The 25,918-nt window shown below is 39.2% G+C and overlaps 1 protein-coding gene across 1 annotated transcript in view; it reads right to left on the bottom strand.

The window, feature by feature from the left end:
* CCDC14 (coiled-coil domain containing 14) overlaps nt 1-21,750 on the bottom strand; it is a 58,905-nt gene extending 37,155 nt beyond the window's left edge. Inside the window, exons 1-7 of the mRNA XM_039477617.2 lie at nt 21,526-21,750; nt 15,234-15,289; nt 14,853-14,925; nt 14,548-14,617; nt 14,337-14,459; nt 7,277-7,513; nt 7,072-7,166 (exon numbers count right to left, since the gene is read on the bottom strand). Of these exons, the coding sequence (XP_039333551.1) occupies nt 7,072-7,166; nt 7,277-7,513; nt 14,337-14,459; nt 14,548-14,617; nt 14,853-14,925; nt 15,234-15,289; nt 21,526-21,555 (684 nt within the window). The 5' untranslated portion in view covers nt 21,556-21,750. The remainder of the gene's footprint in view (nt 1-7,071; nt 7,167-7,276; nt 7,514-14,336; nt 14,460-14,547; nt 14,618-14,852; nt 14,926-15,233; nt 15,290-21,525) is intronic.
* Nucleotides 21,751-25,918: the final 4,168 nt, after the last annotated feature.

The raw sequence follows: 25,918 nt of genomic DNA, 5'->3' as shown, positions 1-25,918 counted from the left end.
CCAGGACATTCCCAGGCAGAGGGGTCGCCACTGCTGCTGTTCCGACTGGTGCGGCTGTTTTGGTCCCCGCAGGGCTGATTTGGCCCGTGCGGCTGCTTTGACCGCGCCCTGCCGGGCGGTTCTCCATACAAAAGCCACTGGTCAGGGAGCCCTCTTAGCTGGCGACTGGAGCCCTGAGATGGTAGAGTTGCCCATTCATCTGAAATAGCGAGCCAGGCCAGGAGATTCCTAGGCAAAAAAACCGCCAGAAGCCTCGGCGCCACTGTGTGAACTGACTCAGTGAGTCGCAGCACGGGAGATCCCAGCGCCTTTTCAACAAGCAACTGGAACGCTGGGTCGTTCAACTTAAAAAATAATTTAAAAAAAGACTCTTGAGTCAGGGAGCCAGGTGATCAGGCTTGGTTGGTCCCACCCCCCACCCGCAACAACAACAACAACAACAACAACAACAACAAAACAGTAATTGAAAACACTCTGGGTTGAGCGTTTCACAGCAAGCACAGCTGAACCCGGGACGGTCTGGCTCTGTCGGGGAGGGGTGTCCGCCATTACTGAGACTCTTCACCACTACGGAGGCAGGCCGCCATTGCTGAGGCAACACGCCATTGCCGAGGCAACCTGCCACAACAGAGAGAGTCCGCTATAACAGAGGCAGGGCCACCGTTGCCGAGGCAGTTCTAACTACGCCCATATCAACAGGACTGCAGGGAGGATCACAGGGCAGCTGGGTGGAGCCCACAGCAACTCAGCAAAGCCTCTGCAGGCAGACAGTGACTAGGTGGGCTGTTAGCTGGGCAGGGCAGACCTGAAAGAAAAAACAAAAAGGGCAGCAGCACAACAAAAACTCATAAAGCCCTAACTCCCAGGGACAGAGCACCTGGGAACAAAAAGCGGTTTATGATTTCAGTTGCAGCAGACCTAAACGTACCTGCCCAGCAGCTCTGAATGAACAATGGAGTTCACAGCTCAGGACTTGAGCCCCAATAAAAGACAGACTGTCTCCTCAAGTAGCTCCCTGACCCCTATAGATCCAAAGAGTCACCTCATAAAGGAGAGAAGGGACTGACATTTGGCGAGCATCCTTCTGGGACAAAGACAGCAGAAGAGGAAACTGGTAGCAACCCTTACTGTTCTGCAGCTGCTGCAGGTGATCCCCAGGCAAGCAGGGCCTGGAGAGGACCTCAGCAGTCCTACAGCAGAGGGGCCAGACTGTTAGAAGGAAAGCTTAAAAGAAAAAAAAAAAAAAGAATTAACTTCAGCATCCACGAACTGGAAGCTCACTCAGAGACCCAATCTGAAAGATAGTAACTACAAAGACAACAGGTGGATAAACCCACAAAAATGGGAAGAAACCAGCGCAAAAAGGATGAAAACTCCCGAAACCAGAACACCTCTCCTCCTAAAAGGGATCACAACTCCTCACCAGCAAAGGAACAAGACAGGATGGAGAAGGAATGTGATGAAATGACAGAATCAGACTTCAGAAGGTGGGTAGTAAGAAACTACAGTGAGCTAAAAGAACATGTTCTAACCCAATGCAAAGAAACTAGGAACATTGAAAAAAGATTGGACGAAATGCTAACGAGAATGGACAACATAGAGAGGAATATAGGTGAATTGATGGAGCTGAAAAACACAACATGAGAACTTCGCGAAGCATGCACAAGCTTCAACAGCTGAATTGACCAAGCAGAAGAAAGGCTATCAGAGGTTGAAGATCAACTCAATGAAATAAAAAGAGAAGGCAAGAACAGAGAAAAAAGTGCAAAAAGGAATGAACAAAATCTTCAAGAAATGTGGGACTATGTGAAAAGACCTAATCTACGTCTGATGGGTGTACCTGAATGTAATGAAGAGAATGAATCCAAGCTGGAAAATACTCTTCAGGATATTATCCAGGAAAACTTCCCCAACCTAGCAAGGCAGGCCAATATTCAAATCCAGGAAATACAGAGAACACCACAAAGACATTCCTCAGGAAGAGCAACCCCAAGGCACATAATCATCAGATTCACCAGGGTTGAAATGAAAGAGAAAATGCTAAGGGCAGAGAGAAAGGTCGAGTTACCCACAAAGGGAAGTCCATTAGACTCACAGCAGATCTCTCAGCAGAAACCCTACAAGCCAGAAGAGATTGGGGGCCAATATTCAACATCCTTAAAGAAAAGAACTTTCAACCCAGAATCTCCTATCCAGCCAAACTAAGCTTCATAAGTGAAGGAAAAATAAAATCCTTTGAGAACAAGCAAGTACTCAGAGATTTCATCACCACCAAACCTGCTCTACAAGAACTCCTGAAAGAGGCTCTACACATATAAAGGAACCACCAGTACCAGCCACTCCAAAAACATGCCAAATGGTAAAAAAGCATCAACACAATCAAGAATCTGCATCAACTAACCAAAAAAACAGCCAGGTAGCATCAAAATGACAGTATCAAATTCACACATAACAATACTATCCCTAAAGGTAAATGGACTAAATGCCCCAATCAAAAGCCACAGACTGGCAAATTGGATGAAAAGCCAAACCCCATCAGTGTGCTGTATCCAGGAAACCCATCTTACATGCAAAGATACACAAAGGCTCAAAATAAAGGGATGGAGGAAGATCTACCAAGCAAATGGAGAGCAAAAAAAAGCAAAAGTTGCATTTCTCATCTCTGATAAAATAGACTTTAAAGCAACAAAGATCAAAAGAGACAAAGAAGGACATTACATAATGGTAAAAGTATCAATGAAACAAGAGCTAATGATCCTAAATATATACGCACCCAATACAGGAGCACCCAGATACATAAGGCAAGTTCTTAATGACTTACAAAGAGACTTAGACTCCCACACAATAATAGTGGGAGACTTTAACACCCCATTGTCAGTATTAGACAGATCAACCAGACAGAAAATCAACAAGGATATCCAGGACCTGAACTCAGACCTGGAACAAGCAAACCTAATAGACATTTACAGAACTCTCCACCCCAAATCCACAGAATATACATTCTTCTCAGCACCACATCACACCTACTCTAAAATTGACCACATAATTGGCAATAAATCACTCCTCAGGAAATGCAAAAGAATGGAAATCATAACAAACAGTGTCTCAGACCACAGTGCAATCGAGTTAGAACTCAGAATGCAGAAACTAACTCAGAACGCAGAAACTAACTCAGAACTGCACAGCTGCATGGAAACTGAACAACTTGCTCTTGAATGTTGACTGGATAAACAATGAAATGAAGGCAGAAATAAAGATGTTCTTCGAAACCAACGAGAACGAAGACACAACATACCAGAATCTCTGAGACACATTTAAAGCAGTCTCTAGAGGAAAATACATAGCAATGAGTGCCCACATGAGAAGCAAGGAGAGATCTAAAATTGACACCCTATCATCAAAATTGAAAGAGCTAGAGGATCAAGATCAAAAAAACTCAAAACCTAGCAGAAGACAGGAAATAACTAAGATCAGAGCAGAACTGAAGGAAATAGAGACACAAAAAACTCTTCAAAAAAATCAATAAATCCAGGAGCTGGTTTTTTGAAAAGATCAACAAAATAGACCACTAGCCAGATTAATAAAAAAGAAAAGAGAGAATAACCAAATTGATGCAATAAAAAATGATAAAGGGGATATCACCACAGATTCCACAGAAATCCAAACCGTCATCAGAGATTATTACAAACAACTCTATGCACATAAACTAGTAAACCTGGAAGAAATGGATAAATTCCTGGACACCTGCATCCTCCCAAACCTAAACCAGGAAGAAGTCGAAACCCTGAATAGACCAATAACCACAGCCTACCAACCAAAACAAAAAGCCCAGGGCCACATGGGTTCACAGGTGAATTCTACCAGACATACAAAGAGGAACTGGTACCATTCCTTCGGAAACTATTCCAGACAATCCAAAAAGAGGGAATCCTTCCCAAATCATTTTATGAGACCAACATCATCCTGATACCAAAACCTGGCAGAGACTCAACAAGAAAAGAAAACTTCAAGCCAATATCCATGATGAACATAGATGCAAAAATATTCAATAAAATACTGGTAAGCCGATTGCAACAGCGTATCAAAAAGCTTATCCATCATGATCAAGTAGGATTTATCCCAGGGATGCAAGGCTGGTTCAACATATGCAAGTCCATAAACGTAATTCACCACATAAACAGAACCAAAGAAAAAAACCACGATTATCTCAATTGATGCAGAGAAGGCCTTTGACAAAATTCAACAGCCCTTTATGCTAAAAACCCTCAATAAACTAGGTATTGATGGAACGTTTCTCAAAATAATAAAAGCTATTTATGACAAACCAACAGGCAATATCATACTGAATGGGCAAAAACTGGAAGCATTCCCTTCAAAATCTGGCACTAGACAAGGATGCCCTCTCTCACCACTCCTATTCAATATAGTACTGGAAGTTCTAGCCAGAGCAATCAGGCAAGGAAAAGAAATAAAGGGTATTCAAATAGGAAAGGAGGAAATCAAATTGTCTCTATTTGCAGATGACATGATTGTATATCTAGAAGATGCCATCGTCTCAGCCCAAAATCTCCTGAAACTGATAAACAACTTCAGAAAAGTCTCAGGATACAAAATCAACGTGCAAAAATCACAAGCATTCCTATACACCAGTAACAGATGTAAAGAGAGCCAAATCAAGAACGAACTGCCATTCACAATTGCTACAAAGAGAGTAAAATACCTAGGAATACAACTAACAAGGAACATAAAGGACCTCTTCAAGGAGAACTACAAGCCACTGCTCAACGAAATAAGAGAGGACACAAACAGATGGAGAAACATTCCATGTTCACGGTTAGGAAGAATCAACATTGTGAAAATGGCCATACTGCCCAAAGTAATTTACAGATTCAACGCTATTCCCATCAAGCTACCAATGACCTTCTTCACAGAACTGGAAAAAAAAACAGCTTAAACTTCATATGGAACCAAAAGAGAGCCCACATAGCTAAGTCAATTCTAAGCAAAAAGAACAAAGCAGGAGGCATCACACTACCGGACTTCAAACTATACTACAAGGCTACAGTAATCAAAACAGCATTGTGCTGGTACCAAAACAGAGATATAGTCCAATGGAACATAACAGAGGCCTCAGGGGCAACACAACATATCTACAACCATCCGATCTTTGACAAACCTGACAAAAACAAGCAATGGGGAAAGGATTCCCTGTTTAATAAATTGTGTTGGAAAAACTGGCTAGCCATGTGCAGAAAGCAGAAACTGGACCCCTTCCTGACACCTTACACTAAAATTAACTCCAGATGGATTAAAGACTTAAACATAAGACCTAACATCATAAACACCCTAGAAGAAAATCTAGGCAAAACCATTCAGGACATAGGCGTAGGCAAAGACTTCATGACCAAAATGCCAAAAGCATTGGCAACAAAAGCCAAAATAGACAAATGGGACCTAATCAAACTCCACAGTTTCTGCAAGGCAAAAGAAACACTCAGTAGAGTGAATCGGCAACCAACAGAATGGGAAAAAAATTTTGCAGTCTACCCATCTGACAAGGGGCTGATATCCAGAATTTACAAAGAACTAAAACAGATCTGCAAGAAAAAAACAAACAAGCCCATTCAAAAGTAGGAGAAGGATATGAACAGACACTTTACAAAAGAAGACATACAGGAGGCCAACAAACATATGAAAAAATGCTCATCATCACTGGTCATCAGAGAAATGCAAATCAAAACCACATTGAGATACCATCTCACACCAGTTAGAATGGTGATCATTAAAAAATCTGGGGACAACAGATGCTGGAGAGGATGTGGAGAAATAGGAACACTTTTACACTGTTGGTGGGAGTGCAAATTAGTTCAACCATTGTGGAAGACAGTGTGGCGATTCCTCAATGACCTAAAAATAGAAATCCCATTTGACCCAGCAATCCCATTACTGGGTATATATCCAAAGGATTATAAATCATTCTACCATAAGGACACATGCACACGAATGTTCACTGCAGCACTGTTTACAATAGCAAAGACCTGGAACCAACCCAAATGCCCATCGATGATAGACTGGATAGGGAAAATGTGGTACATATACACCATGGAATATTACGCAGCCATCAAAAACAATGAGTTTGTGTCCTTTGTAGGGACATGGATGAACCTGGAAACCATCATTCTCAGCAAACTGACTCAAGAGCAGAAAATCAAACACCACATGTTCTCACTCATAGGTGGGTGTTGAACAATGAGAACACATGGACACAGGGAGGGGAGCACTACACACTGGGGTCCGTTGGGGGGAAATGGGGGAGGGACGGGAGGGACGGGAGGGTGGGAAGGTGGGAAGAGATAGCATGGGGAGAAATGACAGATACAGATACAGGTGAGGGTAAGGAAGGCAGCAAACTACACTGCCATGTGTGTACCTATGCAACAATCTTGCATGTTCTTCACATGTACCCCAACACCTAAAATGCAATAAAAAAAAAATCAGCATAATGGAAATGCAAAAAAAAAAAAGAAAGAAACTTGCTTATTAATAATATTATAACAAACTCAAATATATGGTTGCACTCCTAACCATATAGTAGTTACATAGACTATGATATATCCACAAAATATAGTAGTAACAAGTTATTAAAAATTCACAAAGGGTATATATTAATAAACATCTTTTAAATAAAGTATTAAGCGAAAGAATCAGTATAGAAAACTGCATAAAGTTTACTTATAACTTTATTTTAAAAGGAAACCAAACTTAAATACAAACCAGAAACTAAAACCTATACAGAGGATTAAACGACTGGAAAGAACTCCATCAGTGTGTTCACCGCAGTTGTACTTGGGTGGTCAGTATGGTTGATTTTGCTTTCCCCCTACTGATCTCTTCCCTTCTTTCTCCTTCATTACTGTCATTAATAAATAGGTAAAACTGTAAAATAGTAAAAACTAAGCAACTGGTCTTTAAATCCTAGTGCATTAAGTTACAATCAATAAATTCAACAGTCCTTCCTAAATGACTGCTATAAGCAAATAGTTACTTATGTAGTATACAAACTGTACGCACAGAATGAACCTTTGGAGGGCGGGGTGGCCGCTGAGGTGACCCAACTGGGGTGGAGGTACATAAGCCATAACTAGAATGAGGAGTTGCCAGAGATTCTATAAGTAAGAGGGAGAAAAAATTAATCACATACCCTACTTTTTATACAATAACTAAGCAGTTTAATTAGAACTTACATTCATGACTTTTAAACAGTATTCATACTAACCAGAATGAGACACAGCATGGCATGGTACAGCAGGTATTCCAGTAGGGATGTTCTTTGAAGTCAAGTCATTCATCAGAGACATCTGAGTCTGCACATGCTCACAGAGGGCTTGGTATATTATGGGTGAATACATTCTATAACGATCTTGCAATGACCAATTTTGTTCTAGGTCTGATGTGTCTCTTTCACTTCTAGCAGGAGCTTCATTAGGTATCTGTTTCTTATTATCTGAAGATGCTAATGTGGAAGAAAAAAAAAAAAGTTCTTGAAACATGATTCTTCAAAAACGCTTACCGTAAGATTTCAAGAGAAGAAAGGGTGCTCAGGAGTAGTTTAATTCATCACATACTTCATAGAAGGGCTTTACCACTGTCACCCTCACTAAAGAAAATCACCTCAAATTCTTTCTGAAAGTAATTAGTGTTTAAGTTTCCCCAGTCAAAAATCATCTATACTAATGCTTTAGTCCCATTTTTTTATGCTACTTGCCATCTGTAAAATCCCTCCTTCAATTTTAACACTTCTTTTAAGGGTGTTATGTTATCCGTAAAGTCCAATCAAACTCCTTCACCTTGTTCCTTGTCAGTTCATGTTCTCAAGGGAAAACAGAATAGGAAAGAAAACAGTTTGTACAATTCTGATGCTTTGGGCCCTCAAAAATGAAACAAAACCAACCAAATAAACAAAATCTTAACCTGGCATTTAAAGTTTTCCAAAGCTTGACCATAACCTCCTTTTCCAGCTATTGTCCCAACACCCCCAACTCAAATTGTTCATTTCAGTCAGGCCAACTTAGTTACCCAGCAAGCTCTTCTTACCTTTCAATAACATTGTTCATGATGAACCATTCCTCCCAATCCAATTCTACACACTCACCAAGGCTCATCTGAAAGTTTTCTTTTTCCATGAAGCCTTTCCCAATCCAATGATTCTAGGCTAGTGACTACTCTTCCCCACCCCAGAGCACATATTATGTATATGAATCATATGCCACTGACACATTGCCTTTTTATTACTTATCTTTCATCCCCCTGTCTTTCTGACTAAACCGTAAGTTTCTTTAAGCAGGGCTGTATTTCATTATTTTGTCTTACAGAGTCTAGTATTAGTCTATGTACAGGGTAGAAATCTGGTAATAACAAAGTAATAAGTAAAAAAGAACAAAGTTTTCTACATAGCACTACCTGTAGATTGGTATAACAATCTAAGTTCTATTTCCCTAATTAGATCCCCTTCCCAAATGTTTTTTAAAACACTATTAAGAGAAATGAGAATATTCTAGCAAATCACAGGTTATCAGTATACAGAATAAATTTGGAAAATTTACTGCTATTGGTAGCACCTACCAAAGCTAAACATACATATATTCTATGACATAACAATTTCACTCCCAGGTATACACCTAACAGAAATGAGTGCTTATGTCTACTAAAAGACACTGTACAACAATGTTCACAGCAGCTTGATTTGTGGTAGCCAAAAGCTGAAAACACCAAACAGCCATGAATAGTAGAAACAGATAAACTGTGGTATATGCACAGCCTGGAATACTACACAGCATTAAAAAAAAGAACAAAGTACTAATATATACAACTACCTGGATGTTTGATAGACAAAAGTCTGAGTGAAAGTATTCAAAACGAGAATGCACAGTGTTCACTTGCATTTATACGAAGTCCTCAAACAGGTAAAAGTCACAAACGGAAACAGAAGTCAGGGAAGTGGTTACACAGGCTGAGGGTCTAAGTGATGGCAAGGGTACTGACAGGGAGGGAGCCTTGTAGGGTGCTAAAATTTTCTGTATCTTAATCTAGGTGGTGGCTACAGGGGTGTATACATACGCAAAAATTTACTGAGATTTATGTACTTTAAAATTACTTATGAAAAGCATTTCTTATTTTAAAAAATAAAATAATTAAAAATTTAAAAGTAGAGAATCCCTCAAACATATATATAGTTTACTGAAAATGAAAACATTGCTAAAAGCATACAACTTCCATGTAAAAGCAAAAACAGAAAAAGTTAAAGGCAGATTAAATACTATTAACCAGTGAAAATAGAAAAAAAATTAAAGAAAAAGACAATATTTGACTATGAAAATGGCTGAAGATACCAGATGCTTCCCTTTTGACTTGGGGTATGTTTCCTTTTGAGATGATCTATTCCTATGAAAGTACTTTCTAGTCCTATATGCAAGCTTTAACACTTATTAGCTGAGTAACCTTGGGCAAATTAACTTCTCTTGACCTTCTCTTTCTCATCAGAAAAACTGTAATGCCTTTAAGATTATTGTGAGATGTAAATGAGGTAACACTTGCAAAGTTCTTAAATTGATGTCTAGCACACAGTAAAAACTCAATAAATGTTAAATATCACCAACTAGCTGTACTCTCACAACAGACAAGTAAATATATTCATAAATCATGCTATCTGATGTCAGTAATAAACGTCTAAACATGTCCCTTCTGAGACGATTAAACTCAAAAGCAGTAAGAGTTACCTTCACTATTTGAACAGATCATCTCAAACAAAACTGGTTAATAAACTTCTGTTAAGCAAATACTACTTTTTATTGGAAATATAATTTTATAATAAATGGAAAAGTACCTTCTAAAATATTTTAACTTTGAAATCTAAAATAACAGAAGGCGAGATCATAGCCCATGGCCATCGAGCAAACTACAAGTCCTTTCCTCTTGATTCCTGGGTCTTTCCTTCTGCTCTTGTATTTCCTCTGGTCCTTGAGAATTGGCTAGTTTGGGCCAGGCATGGTGGCTCATATCTGTAATCCCAGCACTTTGGGAGCTGAGGCGGGCGGATCACCTGAGGTCAGGAGTTCAAGACCAGCCTGGCCAACATGGTGAAATCCCATCTCTACTAAAAATACAAAAAGTTAGCCAGGTGTGGTGGTGGGTGCCTGTAATCCCAACTACTCGGGAGGCTGAGCCAGGAGAATTGCTTGAACCCAGGAGGCGGAGGTTGCAGTGAGCTGAGATAGTGCCACTGTACTCCAGCCTGGGAGACAAGAGCGAAACTCTGTCTCATTAAAAAAAAAAAAAAAAAAAAAGAGAGAGAGAGAGAGCGCTTTAATAAAGCTGAACTACATTATCCCTCAGCCAGCAGATGTCATCATCCAACATAAATTAATAAACTCCAAAACTATTTCTTAAACATCAAAGCTTAGAGCTAAAACAACATATTTCACTCCTTTATCAACTAAGCCCATGCAAAACTCTACTAATAACGTTGAGTAACTTAATGATGTAAAGTCTTAAAACAAACAATCCAAGTTAAAAACCATAAATGACTGGCCATACCACCCTGAACGTGCCCGATCTTGTCTGATGTCAAAACCATAAATGGATATGAGGCAAAGACTGCAGTTATATTACTACTACACGATTTTAAAATAAAACAACGACCAAATGAGCCTGTTACTACACAAATACAAATGAAGTATATTTTCTTGCTCTTGTTAATTACGCCAACGCACTCTACATGAAAATTTTAGCTATTGGTCTGGCAATATGTTTAAGTGATGTCAGGTGATAACTAGAATTCATGAAAGGAATGTATTTATTTACTCAGTCCACAAAACTTTCAGTCCCTAAAGTCTAGCTGCTGTGCAAGCACTGGCTATTGCTTGGATGGACAAGCACTGTCTGACAGGAAGTAATTCCCATCACTCGAATACAGAACAAACACCTAGAGTAGGTAAGAGCCACTGGATGCCTACTATAACTGGCCTTATGCGGGGCAATCAATGCTCAAAGGATTCTGCCTGTGGTTGATTCAGTTCCCCAAGATGAGGATGGCAATATACATGTTACTAAAAGCAAAATCATGAAAGCATTCAATGCAGTTATCACATATAAAAGTTGCTTATTAAAAAAAAATTTTTTTAATGTCAAAGCACTCTCAAATAAACTCAGTACATTTCTGGAAGGGCCTCTCTGCCTCCTTACTTCCAGAATGCATCATGATGTGCATACCTGACTCCATAGGCATCCAATGATCAGACAGGTCCCAGATAGAAAATACATGGCGGGGCCATTCCCCAGAAGACAGTTAACACAAAATATCAAGATAATGTGTGTTAAAAGTAAAATAATACATGGATACTAATTAACATGCTGTAATAGATTCCTTGAAGTTCTTTACAGTTACCTCACTTGGAGAGAGATGGTAAAGAGAACAAGCGATGAGCTTGGATTTTATAAGCATTGTAGTAATGGAGCAAAATCTTGTATTATTGGTTAACAGCTGCCAATCTCACACACACACACACACACACACACACACACACAGACACACACACGTTTGTTTCTAGAAAGTGCTACAATTTGGTAAATTAAAAAAACAACAGAGGAGTTGAAGCAAACAGAGGTTTCTAATGAGTTAAACTTAGGAACACTTAGAAATTAGGAACTAATAATTTCTAATATTGCAACCCTAAGGAAAACTGTCCTATGGAAGTAGGTCCTTCCTTCTGATTATGAAAATATGGGAGAAAGAACAGTAAGAATATTGCACCCTGATCACAAGCCAGAACTGCCAGTTCGGCTGTAATCCAAATAAGAATTTAATGCTACGGACCCAGAATGCCAGAATCTTCCATCTGCCAATCCAAATCCACCTCTACTGGTCTTCACCTTGCTCTCCTGGAATGCTGATCTATATGGATTGTGAAGAGACAGTCCTTCATGGGTCACTCCTCCTCCTAATATGTCTTGCTGTGTATATCAAAAAAGCAAGGCTTTGACCTAAGCCCTTACCTGGGCCACTTCTCAGGGTTGTGTTTGCAGTGAGCAGCCTTGAGGGATAAGGTAATATTTCCCTCTGAGGCAAGCACAGGCTTAATTACTGCTTACTATCAAAGTGGCAGATTCCCCAAGTTTAGTGTTCCTCAGCTGCAACCTACACCTAAAGGATGTGCAGCATCCATTTGGATCCACCGAATTGCTCCACTGGGAATTAGGGTGAATGAGAACCAACACAAATATGCTGATGCACATACTGCTTCCTATGCTGTGAGTAATAAAGTCCTTTGTCTCTGACCAGTAGTTTTGTGTCTTCTGCTAGCATCCATGATACAGTGAAACTAACTTACTATCTTGTAAGAGTAAAATCCCAGATCTGATAGACATCAGTAGGGCTTCAATCCAATGGCAGTCTTGGCATATGAAGAAAAGGAAGAAGCATGAAGTCAAGATATACACTTACCCTGCTCCCTTTCTATGACGTCACCTTGGGCTGACTTTGTCCTTTCAATGAAGCTCATTGCTCTTCTCAAGGTAGCATATTCTATAAGCAGTACCTCTTTCTAGGTCTAGTAACTCTAATCCCTTATGGCCTAGAGATGATAACAGCTCTGCTGCTGCTGCTAGCACTGGACTAGCGAGACCTAGCAGGCAAAACCTGTGGTTTTCCTATGTCCTACTCATACTTTTACAATGAGTCCCTTTGTAAATAAAATAAACCCTCCTCGAATTACCTCCATTTGAGTGTTGCCATCTGTTTCCTGTTGGAACTGACTGACAGACGCAGTTAAGTCAGGATCCAACAAGTTGCTACCATGACACCCACTCTCAGCCACATTATCTCAAATAATCGTTCCTTGAGGAAAGGTGCCCTGCATGAGAAATAACCTGCCTACAGACAAAAAGTAGGAGCCTGGAGGTACAGGTGCTATCGCTCCTTTCTTTCTCAACTGGGCCCCAATAAAAAGGCCTCTACTTGAAGAGTTAAGACCAGGGTTTAGTTCTCTTTTTCTTGAGGTCAAATAACTATTTTAGGCTTAGCAGGCCAGATGATCTCTGTCACAACTACTCAACACTGCCACTGCAGTATAAAAACAGCTAATAAAAACACAATAAATTAGCTTGGCTGCATTCTAATAAAATCTTATTTACAAAATAAAATAACTAAACATTACTTATAAAACTGGCTGTAGTGTGCTGAGCTGACTTAGACCAACGTTGTCCAATAGGAATATAATACAAACCATATATGTAACTTAAAATTTCCAGTAACCACATAAAAGAAGAGGTAAAATTACTTTTCATATTTAAGTCAATATATCAAAAACATTAACATCTCAGTGTATAATATAAATAACTGAATGTTTTTGTATTTAATCTTCTAAATCTAGCATGTATTTTACACAAAGCACCATCTAGATGCTAAATTATCATCAGAAATATTTGGTCTATATTTGGATTTAATAAAATTTACACTTGAAAAGGTAGGTTCACATGCCCAAGTTATTCCAAACATAGTTAAAAGTTTTATAATACCTGGATCAATTTTCAGTTTTAGAATTTCATTTTATATTAATTTAAATTAACACTAAAAATTCAATTCCTTGCTTGTACTAGTCATATTTCAGGTGCTAAATAGCCACATGTGGCCAAGGCTACCATCTTGAATAGTGCACTATAGAATTGGCTAGTCTAATTCTCATCCATCTGAATTCTCACTGTGGACTTTTTCATCTTCATTTTGGGCGATCTTGTTCTCTAGGCCTCCAAGGGACAACAAAGTCAAAACTTTCTTGTTCTAAACCAGGAAAAGTTAGCTGTCAGGGTGTAAAGTACCCTTGGCTATACTCACCATCAATGAGAAGGAGGCTCTTTCCTTATTGATCCAATTATACCTTCTTATGCACCATGTATCCTAACTGTGTAACTTGAGATCAGCTTGACCAACTTAGGAGATATATATATATATATATATAAAATAATTTTAAAGCAGCAACTATAAGTATACACCTGAAATACAGCCAATTTGTGATTATCTATGAAAACAAGTGGCAGGGGAAACTAACTCTTACATACTTCCCAAAAGCCATTCTGAGTTTGAACTTTTTCTCCTATAAAACCCAGACAGTCTTTTTTTTATAGAACTACTCAGCAATTAGAAGCTGAATTTAAAAAAGACAGGCATAAGCACACATAAACCTAACCAATCCTGATTATTAAAATGAACTGCATAATCCTGATAACTGATCAAAATACCCACAATTAAGGATTATCTTTAAATAAGAGAAAAAAAGGCTTACATGTTTCTTTCCGGACTACGAAAGGAACAGTATGTTTTTCATGTTTTTTCTTTTTAGATCCATATTTTCTGCTTTCTAAAGGTCTAGAATTAGATCTGTTTTCTAAATATGCTGATTCTAAACCTATTAATAAAACAAAAATTTGTTAATATCAAAATAATGACTTAATTGAGAAAAGGTATTCAGCAAAGAAGCATTTAAAAAAAAAAACCTGAATCTTCATTTCTCAAAATGTTCCTCAGCAAAGAAGCGCAACCATCAAGCCCATGAGCAGTTTCAGCCTGCAAGGAATAAAGTCATTCAGAATACACTGTGTGTAACTGTTAGTACAGGAAAAATACACGTTATGTACTTTTAAATTTCTTTATTTACAAGCAATTTATTATTGGTAGAAAAGATGTTTTAAAGCAACAGACTTCATACTTCCTTAGGGCAATTAATACTTTGCATTTTATTCCTACTTTTTAGCTTCTATCTGAAAACTAATTAGTGTGTTTTATATCTATTCAATCTTACCTGACTTTCTGAATCAGAATGGATGGAATAGCCAGAATCTGCCTTAAAATGTGATATTTTTCTTAAATGGGTCCTGGAAAATAAGCTCATTATTATTCTTGTATTTTTTTCCCAAAATACCTAAGTCATTTTCTTTCCAGCAAAGACTAGACAAGAAAGCTTGACCCACCAGGTACAACATGAATTTATAAGCACATTCTAAAGATTAGAAAGACTGTTAAACATTAGAATGATTAACACAGGTAGATATGAAAAGTTGTTCCCCAGAGCATGGGATGCTAGAGGCCTACCTAATTTTCTGGGGTAGACGACACGTCCTCCAGCCCAAAGACCTGAAAAATGTCTTGAAATCTGAAGTTGTAAATATCTTTAAGTACTTACCCTTTCTTTCCATTTGTTAATTTAGCAGGTCCAGTGTGCCTTCCTGAAGATAGCACCTATGACATAATATATTATAGCAGATAAATATTCTTCTATTATATTTTCAATGTTATCTTGATAAAATGTAAGATGACATTTTTTCTTTTATTCTTCTTCTCAAACTAAAACTCTGTACCCATCAAACAATACCTTCCCATCCACTCTTTCCCCTCACCCTAGCAATTACCATCCTAGTTTCTATGGATATGACTACTCTAAAAACTTTATAAAACTGAATAATACAATACTTGTCCTTTTGTGACTCGCTTATTTCTCTTTGCATAATATCTTCCAGTTTCATTTATACTGAAGAAAATGTCAAAATTTTTCTTCCTTTTGAGGCCAAATAATATTCTACTGTATGTATGCACCATGTTATTCACTGTTTTAATTAATGTGATATATCCTAAAAATCCACAATTATAATTTAATTCATATATTAAATTTCTTTTATGTAAAATGTCAAGCAAACAACACATATATTTGTTACTTGTCTATTTAACGTGAAAAGGAAATTGATATACTATTTTAAACCAGAGGTATCTACTACACTAAGTTCAGACTATATTAATCCCTAAACATGTTCTATATTCCCAAATCCTTTGAAACATACAAGTTAATTCAAGATACAGAACAGACTTCTTAACTCTGGTTCCTTCTATGTACATTATTTAGAATGCCTGGTAAGACCAGCAAATGAAAACTCTAACCTTTCTCTTTATCTACATCTCACTGTCTTAATCTTTCTTTTGAAACTCACATAGCACTATTGTTTTCTTAAATTTTTCTTGGTTTTAAAAGTGACATAATGCACAACCTTTTATGTAGAAAAACAGGAAAAAATAGGCATTTGTTTCTACATGCACCCAGTATCTTGAGAGTTATGCCAGAAACAGTTCATCATGGTTGCCTCTGGAGAAGGAAACTGAGTATCTGGGGGACAGAGCAAGAAAGGACACTTTCCATGGCATACTATTTTATATCTTAATAACTTTACATCAGATAATCTCTATTCAAAATAATTTTAAATCAACATGAGTTGAAGTCCCTGACTCCCCCCTCGTTCTACCCTCCAGATATAGTCACTGTTGGCAGTTTCATTTATAATTTCTCTTGACATATTTACATATTTCATCTCAAGATAGCTTTGAGCAGTAACTACCAAACTTTCTAAAGTTATGTGGCATTCTATCATATGCATGAATGTGTGTTCCATCCTTCTAAGAACGTAACTGAGAATGCATTTTTTAAAAAACTGGGTTGGTAACAGTTACACTTCTAGGGATAATTTGGAATATGATAGAGGAAATGAAGCCAGCAGTGAGAATTAACAATGTAGGAAATAAGAGATTGTGAAACATCACTCCACTGTTCTCTCTATCACACTCACAGGGTCTTTCCCGTTAGTATATCTATGTCGATGTCCTGGCTGGAATCATAATAAAAACTCCAAGCCATGACACTATAATACTACACCCTGGATCAAGTCCAAAAACAACTACCAAAATTATTCTTTCAAATTTGTTTTTTTTCTTTTTAAGTACACTGTCTGAGGTACATGTCTGAGTCAACAAACAACTACCACAATTGTGCTTTCAAAAAAAATTTAAGTACACTGTCCGAGGCACATGTCTGGCATAACTGTAAGATATATATGGTGTTTCTCCAAAAAATATACACAAGGCTATCTTATTTTTTAAATAAAAAAAAAATGTACTGTATCAAACGAAAACATTCTTCTCTTTGTAAGACAACAATATGAAAATTAAAAAGCAAGCCATGTTTTTCTCTTTGTAAGACAACACTATGAAAATTAAAAAGCAAGAAGGAAATGTTTGTAATACGTATCTGACAAAGGACTTTTTTCAGAATACATAAAGATATATCACAACTCAATAATGAGACAAACAAGCTACTTAATAAATGAGGAAAAGATCTGAAAAGACACAAGGCTAGCTTACAGAAAATCTGGTAAAGAAAATTACCCATGATAAAGCACCCTAAAATAATAACTATCATATTGGAACGATTCCTTTCCATTTTTTTTTTGTAGTTTCTACTATGAAATAATAGCACGAAGAAGTCCTATATATGCTTCACTCAGAGTCTATAACCTTTGACATTTTCCATGTTCTCTGTCTATATATATACAGTATTACTTTTTGCCTGAACCATTAAAGTTGCAGATATAATACTCCTTTACGCCTAAATATTTCCTAAAAACACGGCCATTCTCTAATATAACCACAATATAATTATCAAAACTAGGAAATTAACATTGATACAGAATTATGATCTAATGTTCAGACCTTATCTGCATGTTGTCAGTTTTCCTAATACTGTCCATTACAAAAAAAAAAAAACCTCTGGTTCACGCTCAATCCAGGATCACATATTACATTAAACTATCATAGCTCTTTAGCCTCCTTTAATCTATAACAGTTCCTTATTCATTGTCTGTTATAACCTTGGCATATTTAAAGAGTCTAGGCCAGTTATTTCATACAATGTCCCTCTGCACATTTAGATTTGTTTGATACTTACCCATGATTACACTCAGGTCATACATTTTTGGCAGGAATCCACAAAAGAGATTATGTTCTTCTCAATAAATAGACACGTCAGTTTGTCCCATTATTCACGATGTAAACTTTGATAACCTAAGATGGTGTCTGCCAGGCTTTTTATTGTAAAGTTTCTACTCTTACCTTAGTAATTGTTAGCATTTTGTGAAGACATACTTTGAGATTATGTAGATATACCAATCACCAAACTTTCACCCCATAGTTTCAACATCCATTGATGTTTCTTGGCTGAATCAATTGTTTGACAAATGGCGATTTTCTAACTATGTAATCCTACATTTATTAGTTGGCATTCAACTTTAGGAAAGCACCTTTTCCTTCTTCCTTGTTAGTGGGGACTCACTGATTCCTATTTTCTTCAGTAGGTTATGATCCATTATTATCACTTTATTTTGATGCTCAAATTGTCTCAAATTTGGTCTCTGGGAGCCCCTTGAATTTGATTCCTGTATCACTTTAACATGTCCCCATCCCTTTTTGAGCTATTGCTTACTTTCTACAACTAGGTGCTCCAGCTTCTTCTTTTTAAAATTGTCATCAGGGTGTTTAAAATGAGATCTACCTTCCTAACAAAATGTAGTATTAACTATAGACATGATATTATACAGCAGACCTTGAGAATTTCTTCATCTCACATAAATGTAACTTTATACTCGCTGAATAGCAATGCCATCACTCCCTTCTCACGGCCCCTGGCAACCACTATTCTATTCTGTTTCTATGAATTTTAACTTTTTTAGATACTTTACTTAAGTAAAATCATGCAGTATTTGTCATTCTGTGACTAGCTTATTTCATTTAGCATAACGTCTTCAAGGTTCATCTCTGTTGTTGCAGATGAGAGCTATTTCCTTCTTTTTAAAGGTTCAATAATAGTCCATTTTATGTATATACCACATTTGCCTTATCTGTTCATCTGCAGATAGACATTAAGGTTGTTTCCACATCTTGGCTATTACTATAGCCAAGCTGCAAATAGTGCTGCAATGAACACAAGAGTGCAAATATCTCTTCTGTATCCTGCTTTCAATTCTTTTGGATAAATTCTCAGAAGTAGAATTGCTGGGTAATAAGACAGCTCTATTTTTAATTTTGTGAGGAATCCCCATATTGTTTTCCATAGTGACTATACCATTTTACCTTCCCACTGACAGTGTACAAGGGTTCCAATTCTTCGAAATCCTTGCCAATACTTTTTATTTTTTTAGTAAGTCATCCTAACAAGTGTTAGGTAATAGCTCATTGTGGGTTTAATTTGCATTTCCTTGATGACGAGTGATGTTGAGCATGTTTTCATATACCTGTTGGCCATCCATACGTCTTCTTTGGAGAAATGTCTATTCAAATCCTTTTTTCATTTTTAAACAAGTTATGTGTGGTTCTGCTTTTGAGTTACAGAAAGTCCTTATATTTATTTTAGATATTATTTATCAGATACATGGTTTGGAAATGTTTTCTCCCATTCTGTAGACTGCCTTTTCACTCCATCACTCATTTCCTATGCTGTACAGAAGCTTTTTAGTTTGATGTATCCACACTCTTCTTATAATTCCCCTGCTCAGCCCTGGAATTGGTCATTTTTCCAAGAAGTCATGACTCCTTAGGTGACAGTGGTACTTGGAAACCAAGATCTAGATACTAGATGCATTCTTTGCTACTGGGGCTTCCAATCCTTTTTCATATGCATTTTTTACTTAGTCATAATAACAAGATATTTGCAATTTCAAATCTTGTGTTTTCTACTTTTAAATCTTTTTCATATTAAAAAATGTTTATTGGTTGTATAATATTTCCTTCAGTGGAAGGAATATAATATGGTCTTGGTTTGCTTCTTTTTCTTTTTTTTTTTTTGAGACAGAGTCTCGCTCTGTTGCCAGGCACCAGGCTGGAGTGCAGTGGTGCAGTCTGGGCTTACTGCTACCTCCGCCTCCTGGGTTCAAGCAATTCTCCTGCCTCAGCCTTCCTAGTAGCTGGGACTACAGGCATCTGCCACCACGCCCAGCTAATTTTGTATTTCAGTAGAGATAGGGTTTCACCATGTTGACCGAGATGGTCTCAATCTCTTGACCTCGTGATCCACCCACCTCGGCCTCCCAAAGTGCTGGGATTACAGGAGTAATCCACCACGCCCAGACTGCTTCATATTTTTCACAATTAAAAAAAAAAAAAAAAAACAAAAACCTGGAATAGGCCTTTCTATCTATTGAAAATAATAGCCTTTTCATATTTAGGATTAAAAGGAAAATTATTTGGTGAAAGGTTATTGGCAATTTAATAACCCTTGACACGAACTGCAAAGCTGCTTTCCAAAAGGAGTGTCCTAATCACAATACAGGAGAATCAGTTTGCTTTATTTTACACTTAACTTCTACTGGGTTATTATCATTAAACTTTTAATTGTGCTATTTGAGAAACATATAAGCATTTCTTAGTAGTCATATCTCCTTACTAACAAGTACAAGATAATACTGCCTTTGTAGAATGACTTGAGTATATTAAGGTCTTTCATTTCCGTTTAATCCATATCTTGTAAGTCGTCATTATTTCTGTGAGGTGGGAACGTAAATTTCAGAAAAGTGGTTTTTTCAAAGTCATACATCTACTAGGTAAAATGTTTAAAAGAATGGACTCTGGCACCAGCTTTGTGCGTCTGAATCTTATTCCACAGCTCTGTAACCGCTGGGAAGTATTTGAACCCTCTAGCCCTCGATTTCCTCTTGTATGAAATAGGGATAATAGCACCTACCTCAAAAGGATATTGTGACTATTAAATGAGTTATTCTATGTATCCTAGTGCACGAAAGCACTTAGTGAAGTATTTGCCACATAAGTGCTATCTAAATGTTAACTGCTGTTATCATTCAGATGGTGGCAAACTACGTGTTTTTAAGGGAACTTAATTTTGTTGCATGTCTACGCCAACTGTGTGATCGATGTTTTTACCGGGTACTATCATTTAACCTTCCCAATTCTTTTTTTTTTTTTTTTTGAGACGGAGTTTCGCTCTTGTTACCCAGGCTGGAGTGCAATGGCGCGATCTTGGCTCACCGCAACCTCCGCCTCCCGGGTTCAGGCAATTCTCCTGCCTCAGCCTCCTGAGTAGCTGGGATTACAGGCACGCACCACCATGTCCAGCTAATTTTTTGTATTTTTAGTAGAGACGGGGTTTCACCATGTTGACCAGGATGGTCTCGATCTGTTGACCTCGTGATCCACCCGCCTCGGCCTCCCAAAGTGCTGGGATTACGGGCTTGAGCCACCGCGCCCGGCCTAACCTTCCCAATTCTTAATTTTATGTTCATTTCTGCCTATTCTAGAGCTAAGGACTAGGAAGTTCCGAGAAGTAAAAAGTAGTGGAATCTCAGTCTGCAGGCGACTAACGCTAGGAGAGGTTAAGTCACTTGACTCAGTAGCAAAGACTCGAACCCGGGTCTGCTCCCAAAGCCGGCGCTCTAGAGGGCTACGAGGATTTAAACAGAAACACGTCTAGAGACCAAGCGGCTGTATTAACGGGAAGCTTAGGCGTTCCCTGCACCTGTGTCCCAGCATTTTAATGTCGCCGCACGGTCTTTGTGTCTTTTCGAGCAGAATTTTACAAGTCCCTGGCGCGAAAACCCCCCTGTCCCTCTCCATCCCCACAGCGGACTCCTCAGGTCCTCAGCCCTCACCTGGCCGGGTCGAGACCCGGACCTGACCATCTCTCGCAGCCTCAGAGAAGCCCAGATCGAGGGAAGCGAAGCCTCACGGTAGAAAGAATTAACCGCCTTGGGCTCCCGAACCTTCTTGGCCCGCCCCCCGAGCTTCCGCTTCCGGAAAGGATCCCGCCGAGCGCCGCGCTTCCTAGTCTCGGACGCTGCTCCACGGCCTTTCTCCTGCTCCCGGACCCGCGCCTTGGGCGTGCGCAATAGATCCCTCCCGGCTTCCCGGCTCGTCACCCGCCGGCAGAGGGTGAGAGAAGCCAATAGACGGCGAACGGGGCGGGGCCGAGGCACGGCTGGGGCGGGGCCGGGGCGGGGCCGCCGGGAAAAGGCTTGGGCGGGCGCTTCTAGGACTTGCGGCGGGGGAAACCGGGAGGAGGACCCGCGGGCGTCGGAGGAGGGGACAGGGGTGGGATGCGGATGGGTTTCAGAAGGAATTGCGCGCGACTTTTTGGCTTTTCGCTCCTTATGTTTAGTTTGGCATCTTGTGTGCCCTTTTGGATGATTTTGTTCTTGATATTTATGAAAATAAGACCTCCGGGTTATCTTTCCGTAAGTATGATGGCAATTTCAGAATTGTTCCCTGTGGCCACTGACCTCAGAACGGTGTCGTTAGTTGAGATTTTGGGTTTACCTCCATGCGTACGTGTCTCCTCTTGCCATGAGGCAGTTACTTTTGATGAAAAATGACACAGCATTCCTAGCATTGCATGCTGCACTCATTTTAATGGAGATTTTCGTCACTGGTTTTTAAGGCATTAGGTTTGGGTTAATGATTTAAATCGAGTTGAAGAGAGATAACTCAGTTGATTCCATTTAAACTGTTGTCCAGGCTGGAGTGCAGTGGCACGACCCCGGCCCACTGCAGCCTTCGCCTCCCAGGTTCCAGCGATTCTCCTGCCTCAGCCTCCCGAGGAGCTGGGATTACAGGTTTGCGCCACCACGCGCAGCTAATATTTGCATTTTTAGCGGAGTTTCACCATGTTGGCCAGGCTGGTCTCCAACTCCTGACCTCAGGTAATCCGCCCACCATGGCCTCCCAATATTCGGGGATTACAGGAGTAAGCCACCATGCCTGGCCTCATTTCGTTTTAATGGAGAAAAGAGCTACCCTTTAAAAGTCTCTTACAATTAATGTCAAAACCCAGGAACTAAAATATGCCCACCAATATGTCACACACTTATCCTGAGTGATTTTAGGAAACTTGAGTATTTCACAGATTTAGTTTTGAATTAGATCAAACTGTGAAAACCTCTCCTTTCCTTCCCCAGCCCTCTCATAACTTCATAACTTTCTAACATATTCACCAAAAATTAAGGGCTTTTCTTTCGGTTAAGTTGATTTTTTAAAATTTGTATTGTTTTTGGGTTTTTTTTGACACGAAGTTTTGCTCTTGTTACCCAGGCTGGAGTGCAATGGCGTGATCTCAGCTCACCGCAACCTCCGCCTCCTGGGTTCAGGCAATTCTCCTGCCTCAGCCTCCTGAGTAGCTGGGATTACAGGCGTGCACCACCACGCCCAGCTAATTTTTTGTATTTTTAGTAGAGACGGGGTTTCACCATGTTGACCAGGATGGTCTCGATCTCTTGACCTCATGATCCACCCGCCTCGGCCTCCCAAAGTGCTGGGATTACAGGCGTGAGCCACCGCGCCCAGCCTGATTTTTCTTAATACATGTGTATTTTAGAAAATATGGATAAGCAAAAAGGAAAAGACCTCATTTCCCCTGAGTTATCACTCTGAACAGCTTGGTGCATTCCCTTCAGGATTTTTTCCACCTATGTATATATGTATTACAACGATATGAAATAATAGATATTACTGTAACATGAGTGTTTTAGTATCTAATCAACACTGTTTCTCATTAATCTACAATTATATTATGGCTGCCAGGTGTTTCATAATTCATTTCCCTAGTGTTGGGAATGCTATGCCCCCACCCTCTTTTTCATTTTGTATTTGCTATTATAAATTATGTTGCACTGAGCTGAGAGCTGCAATTAACTGGATAGAGAGTGGAGAGCAGAGTATTCTAAAGATGTGGAGACAGCATGATGTTGAGAAAGAGAAACCCAGAAAGGCTCTTGCTGCTGAAGTAAAGACAGTGGGGAAGTAAATGTATGTAGGGGCCAGACAATGCAGTCCTTATAGCCTACAAGATTTGCATTGTTATCCTAAGCCCATTGGTAATATGCAAAAGTTCAAGCAGGGGGCACTGTGAACTGACTGGTGTTTTACAAAGATCCATGGCTGTGGTGTACAGCAGGAATCCAAAATCTATGGTCCCTGGCTAAATTCTGTCTGCCATTCTTTGATACAGCCTGAGAACACTTTTTACATTTTCAAGTAGTTTTTTTTTTTAAGTCAAAAGAATATTTTCTGACGTGAAAAATTACATGAAAATCATTTCAATGTTATAAAGTTTTATTGGAACACAGTCACACTAATATGTTTGCACATTATCTATGCTACAATAGCTAAAGTTGAGTATTTGTGACAAAGACCATCTAGCCTGCCAAGGCTAACATATATACTCTCTGGGCCTTTACAGAACCTTTGCTGATCCCTTGCATAGAGGGTGCTTGGGGGAAAGGCAAGCGTGAGTGTGAGCAAGTTCTCTCCTCCTGCATCCATTTTCTGCCCTTCTCTGTGCCCCAGGGACTGACATGACTCAGACATGCCCTCCAGCTTCAGGTTCTGTTTAGTCAATAGAAGAGGGAGAGAATGGGATACTTCTATCTCAGCACATTTGGCTGATCCACTGGCCCCCTACATACTTGGGGGAGCCCCTGGAGTTCCAGTTCTCTCACACTCTAATAAAACGTCCTTCCCTTTGTCCCTTCAGTCTTAGGGGTGATAATGGTTTGCTAGTCCTTGGGTGCCTCAACCCCCTTGTTGTTTTCCTTGTCCATTCTGTAAACCTTTTAATTATCTTCAAAATCTATGTTGTCTTCTGTTTCCTGTGAGGACCAGACTGATAGGAAGTCCAGATGAAATATATTGGTAGCTGGGAGGGGCTGAGGGGATCTAAGGGAGGTGGTGGTGAGGGAATATGAAGAAGATGTATTTGAAAGATGAATAGAAAATGGAGAGGACTTGCTGATAGAGTTGGAAAGTAAGACAAAGGGGAGGTATTTCTTGACCCTGATTTCTGGGTTTTGTATCTTGGCGGGTGGTGGGGGAGATCCACATTTAGGAAGGAAGCTTGTGAACTCATTTCTCTCCAACATTTCATTATGAAAAAAATGCAAACCAGGAAAGTCATTTTTGGATATGTTAAATTAGGGAGTACTTTGGAGTCATCCAAGAAAAGTTAGCTACTGGATAGTTGAGTCTGGAGCTTGGCAAAGACGTGTGGGCTGCAGTACATCTTTCTGAGTTGTCTGTGGCTTCAGAAGTTGCTCTATATTACTTCCTCAGGAAAACCTCTCTATCCTGCCCCTGCAAACTAGCTGCGTGCCCCATACTACTATGTAGTAGCATCATTTCTCATAGTTACAAACTTGTGATTAGTTATGTAATGTCTGTCTTGCTAAGTAGAATTTAATCTCAATGAAAGCAGGGACCTCACCTTGTTCAGAGCCGTGTCCCCAGTGCCTAGCCCAATCCCTTGCACATAGTAGGAATTTCTTAATTATTTGTTGAATAAATCAATGAATCAACCATTATTTGGACTGCTTTGGTGCATCGGGGCTGACAGCTACTTGAATGTCTGAAGCTCAGGATTATCCAGGACTAGCTCTTTGAGCCTGGTCTGGAGGTTTAGTCCCTGCAGTATCATGTACACAACTCTACTTGTCTATCTAGTCTTTCATAATTTAGCACATTGGACCAATGACTTTGCCAATTGACTCACCTCTGAAGTGCGAAAGTCTCCATTCAGGTTTGACGATGTTCCAGTTTATAGGAAATGACCAAAGTTGAAAGTATATAAAGATCTGAACCAAAAACACAGATTTATGGCCAGGATCTAAGATTCAAAAAGTAAGAGACTGTGGATAAGAAGCCACATGTTGGGAGCATGAACTCAGTTCTGCTTGGAAAGATCTGAGGGTGTGTGCTGCTGCCTTTCCCCAAGCTACTTAGTGCTCTTTGGGGCTATTTTGAACCTAGAGATTCTTGGCCTTTTGAGATAATATACAACTTTGAGAAATTGCTCAAAGCTTTGTATTTTTTTCTTCAGAAAAATGCTAATGAGCATATTTGGGAAACATAGTTATATACATATTATCAGAGGCGTTTAGGAGCCTCTCCAAGGATTGCAGGTTAAGATTCCTATTCTAACCTAATTTGAAACCGGCCTTCCACACTGGGGTGTCCAGCTCCTTCTGTTGCAGGGCGCTGATGATCCTGGAAGTTGTC

Source organism: Saimiri boliviensis, chromosome 8 (genome assembly GCF_048565385.1).
Source record: "Saimiri boliviensis isolate mSaiBol1 chromosome 8, mSaiBol1.pri, whole genome shotgun sequence".
Taxonomy (NCBI): Eukaryota; Metazoa; Chordata; class Mammalia; order Primates; family Cebidae; genus Saimiri; species Saimiri boliviensis.
This window is presented reverse-complemented; position numbering and strand designations above follow the sequence as displayed.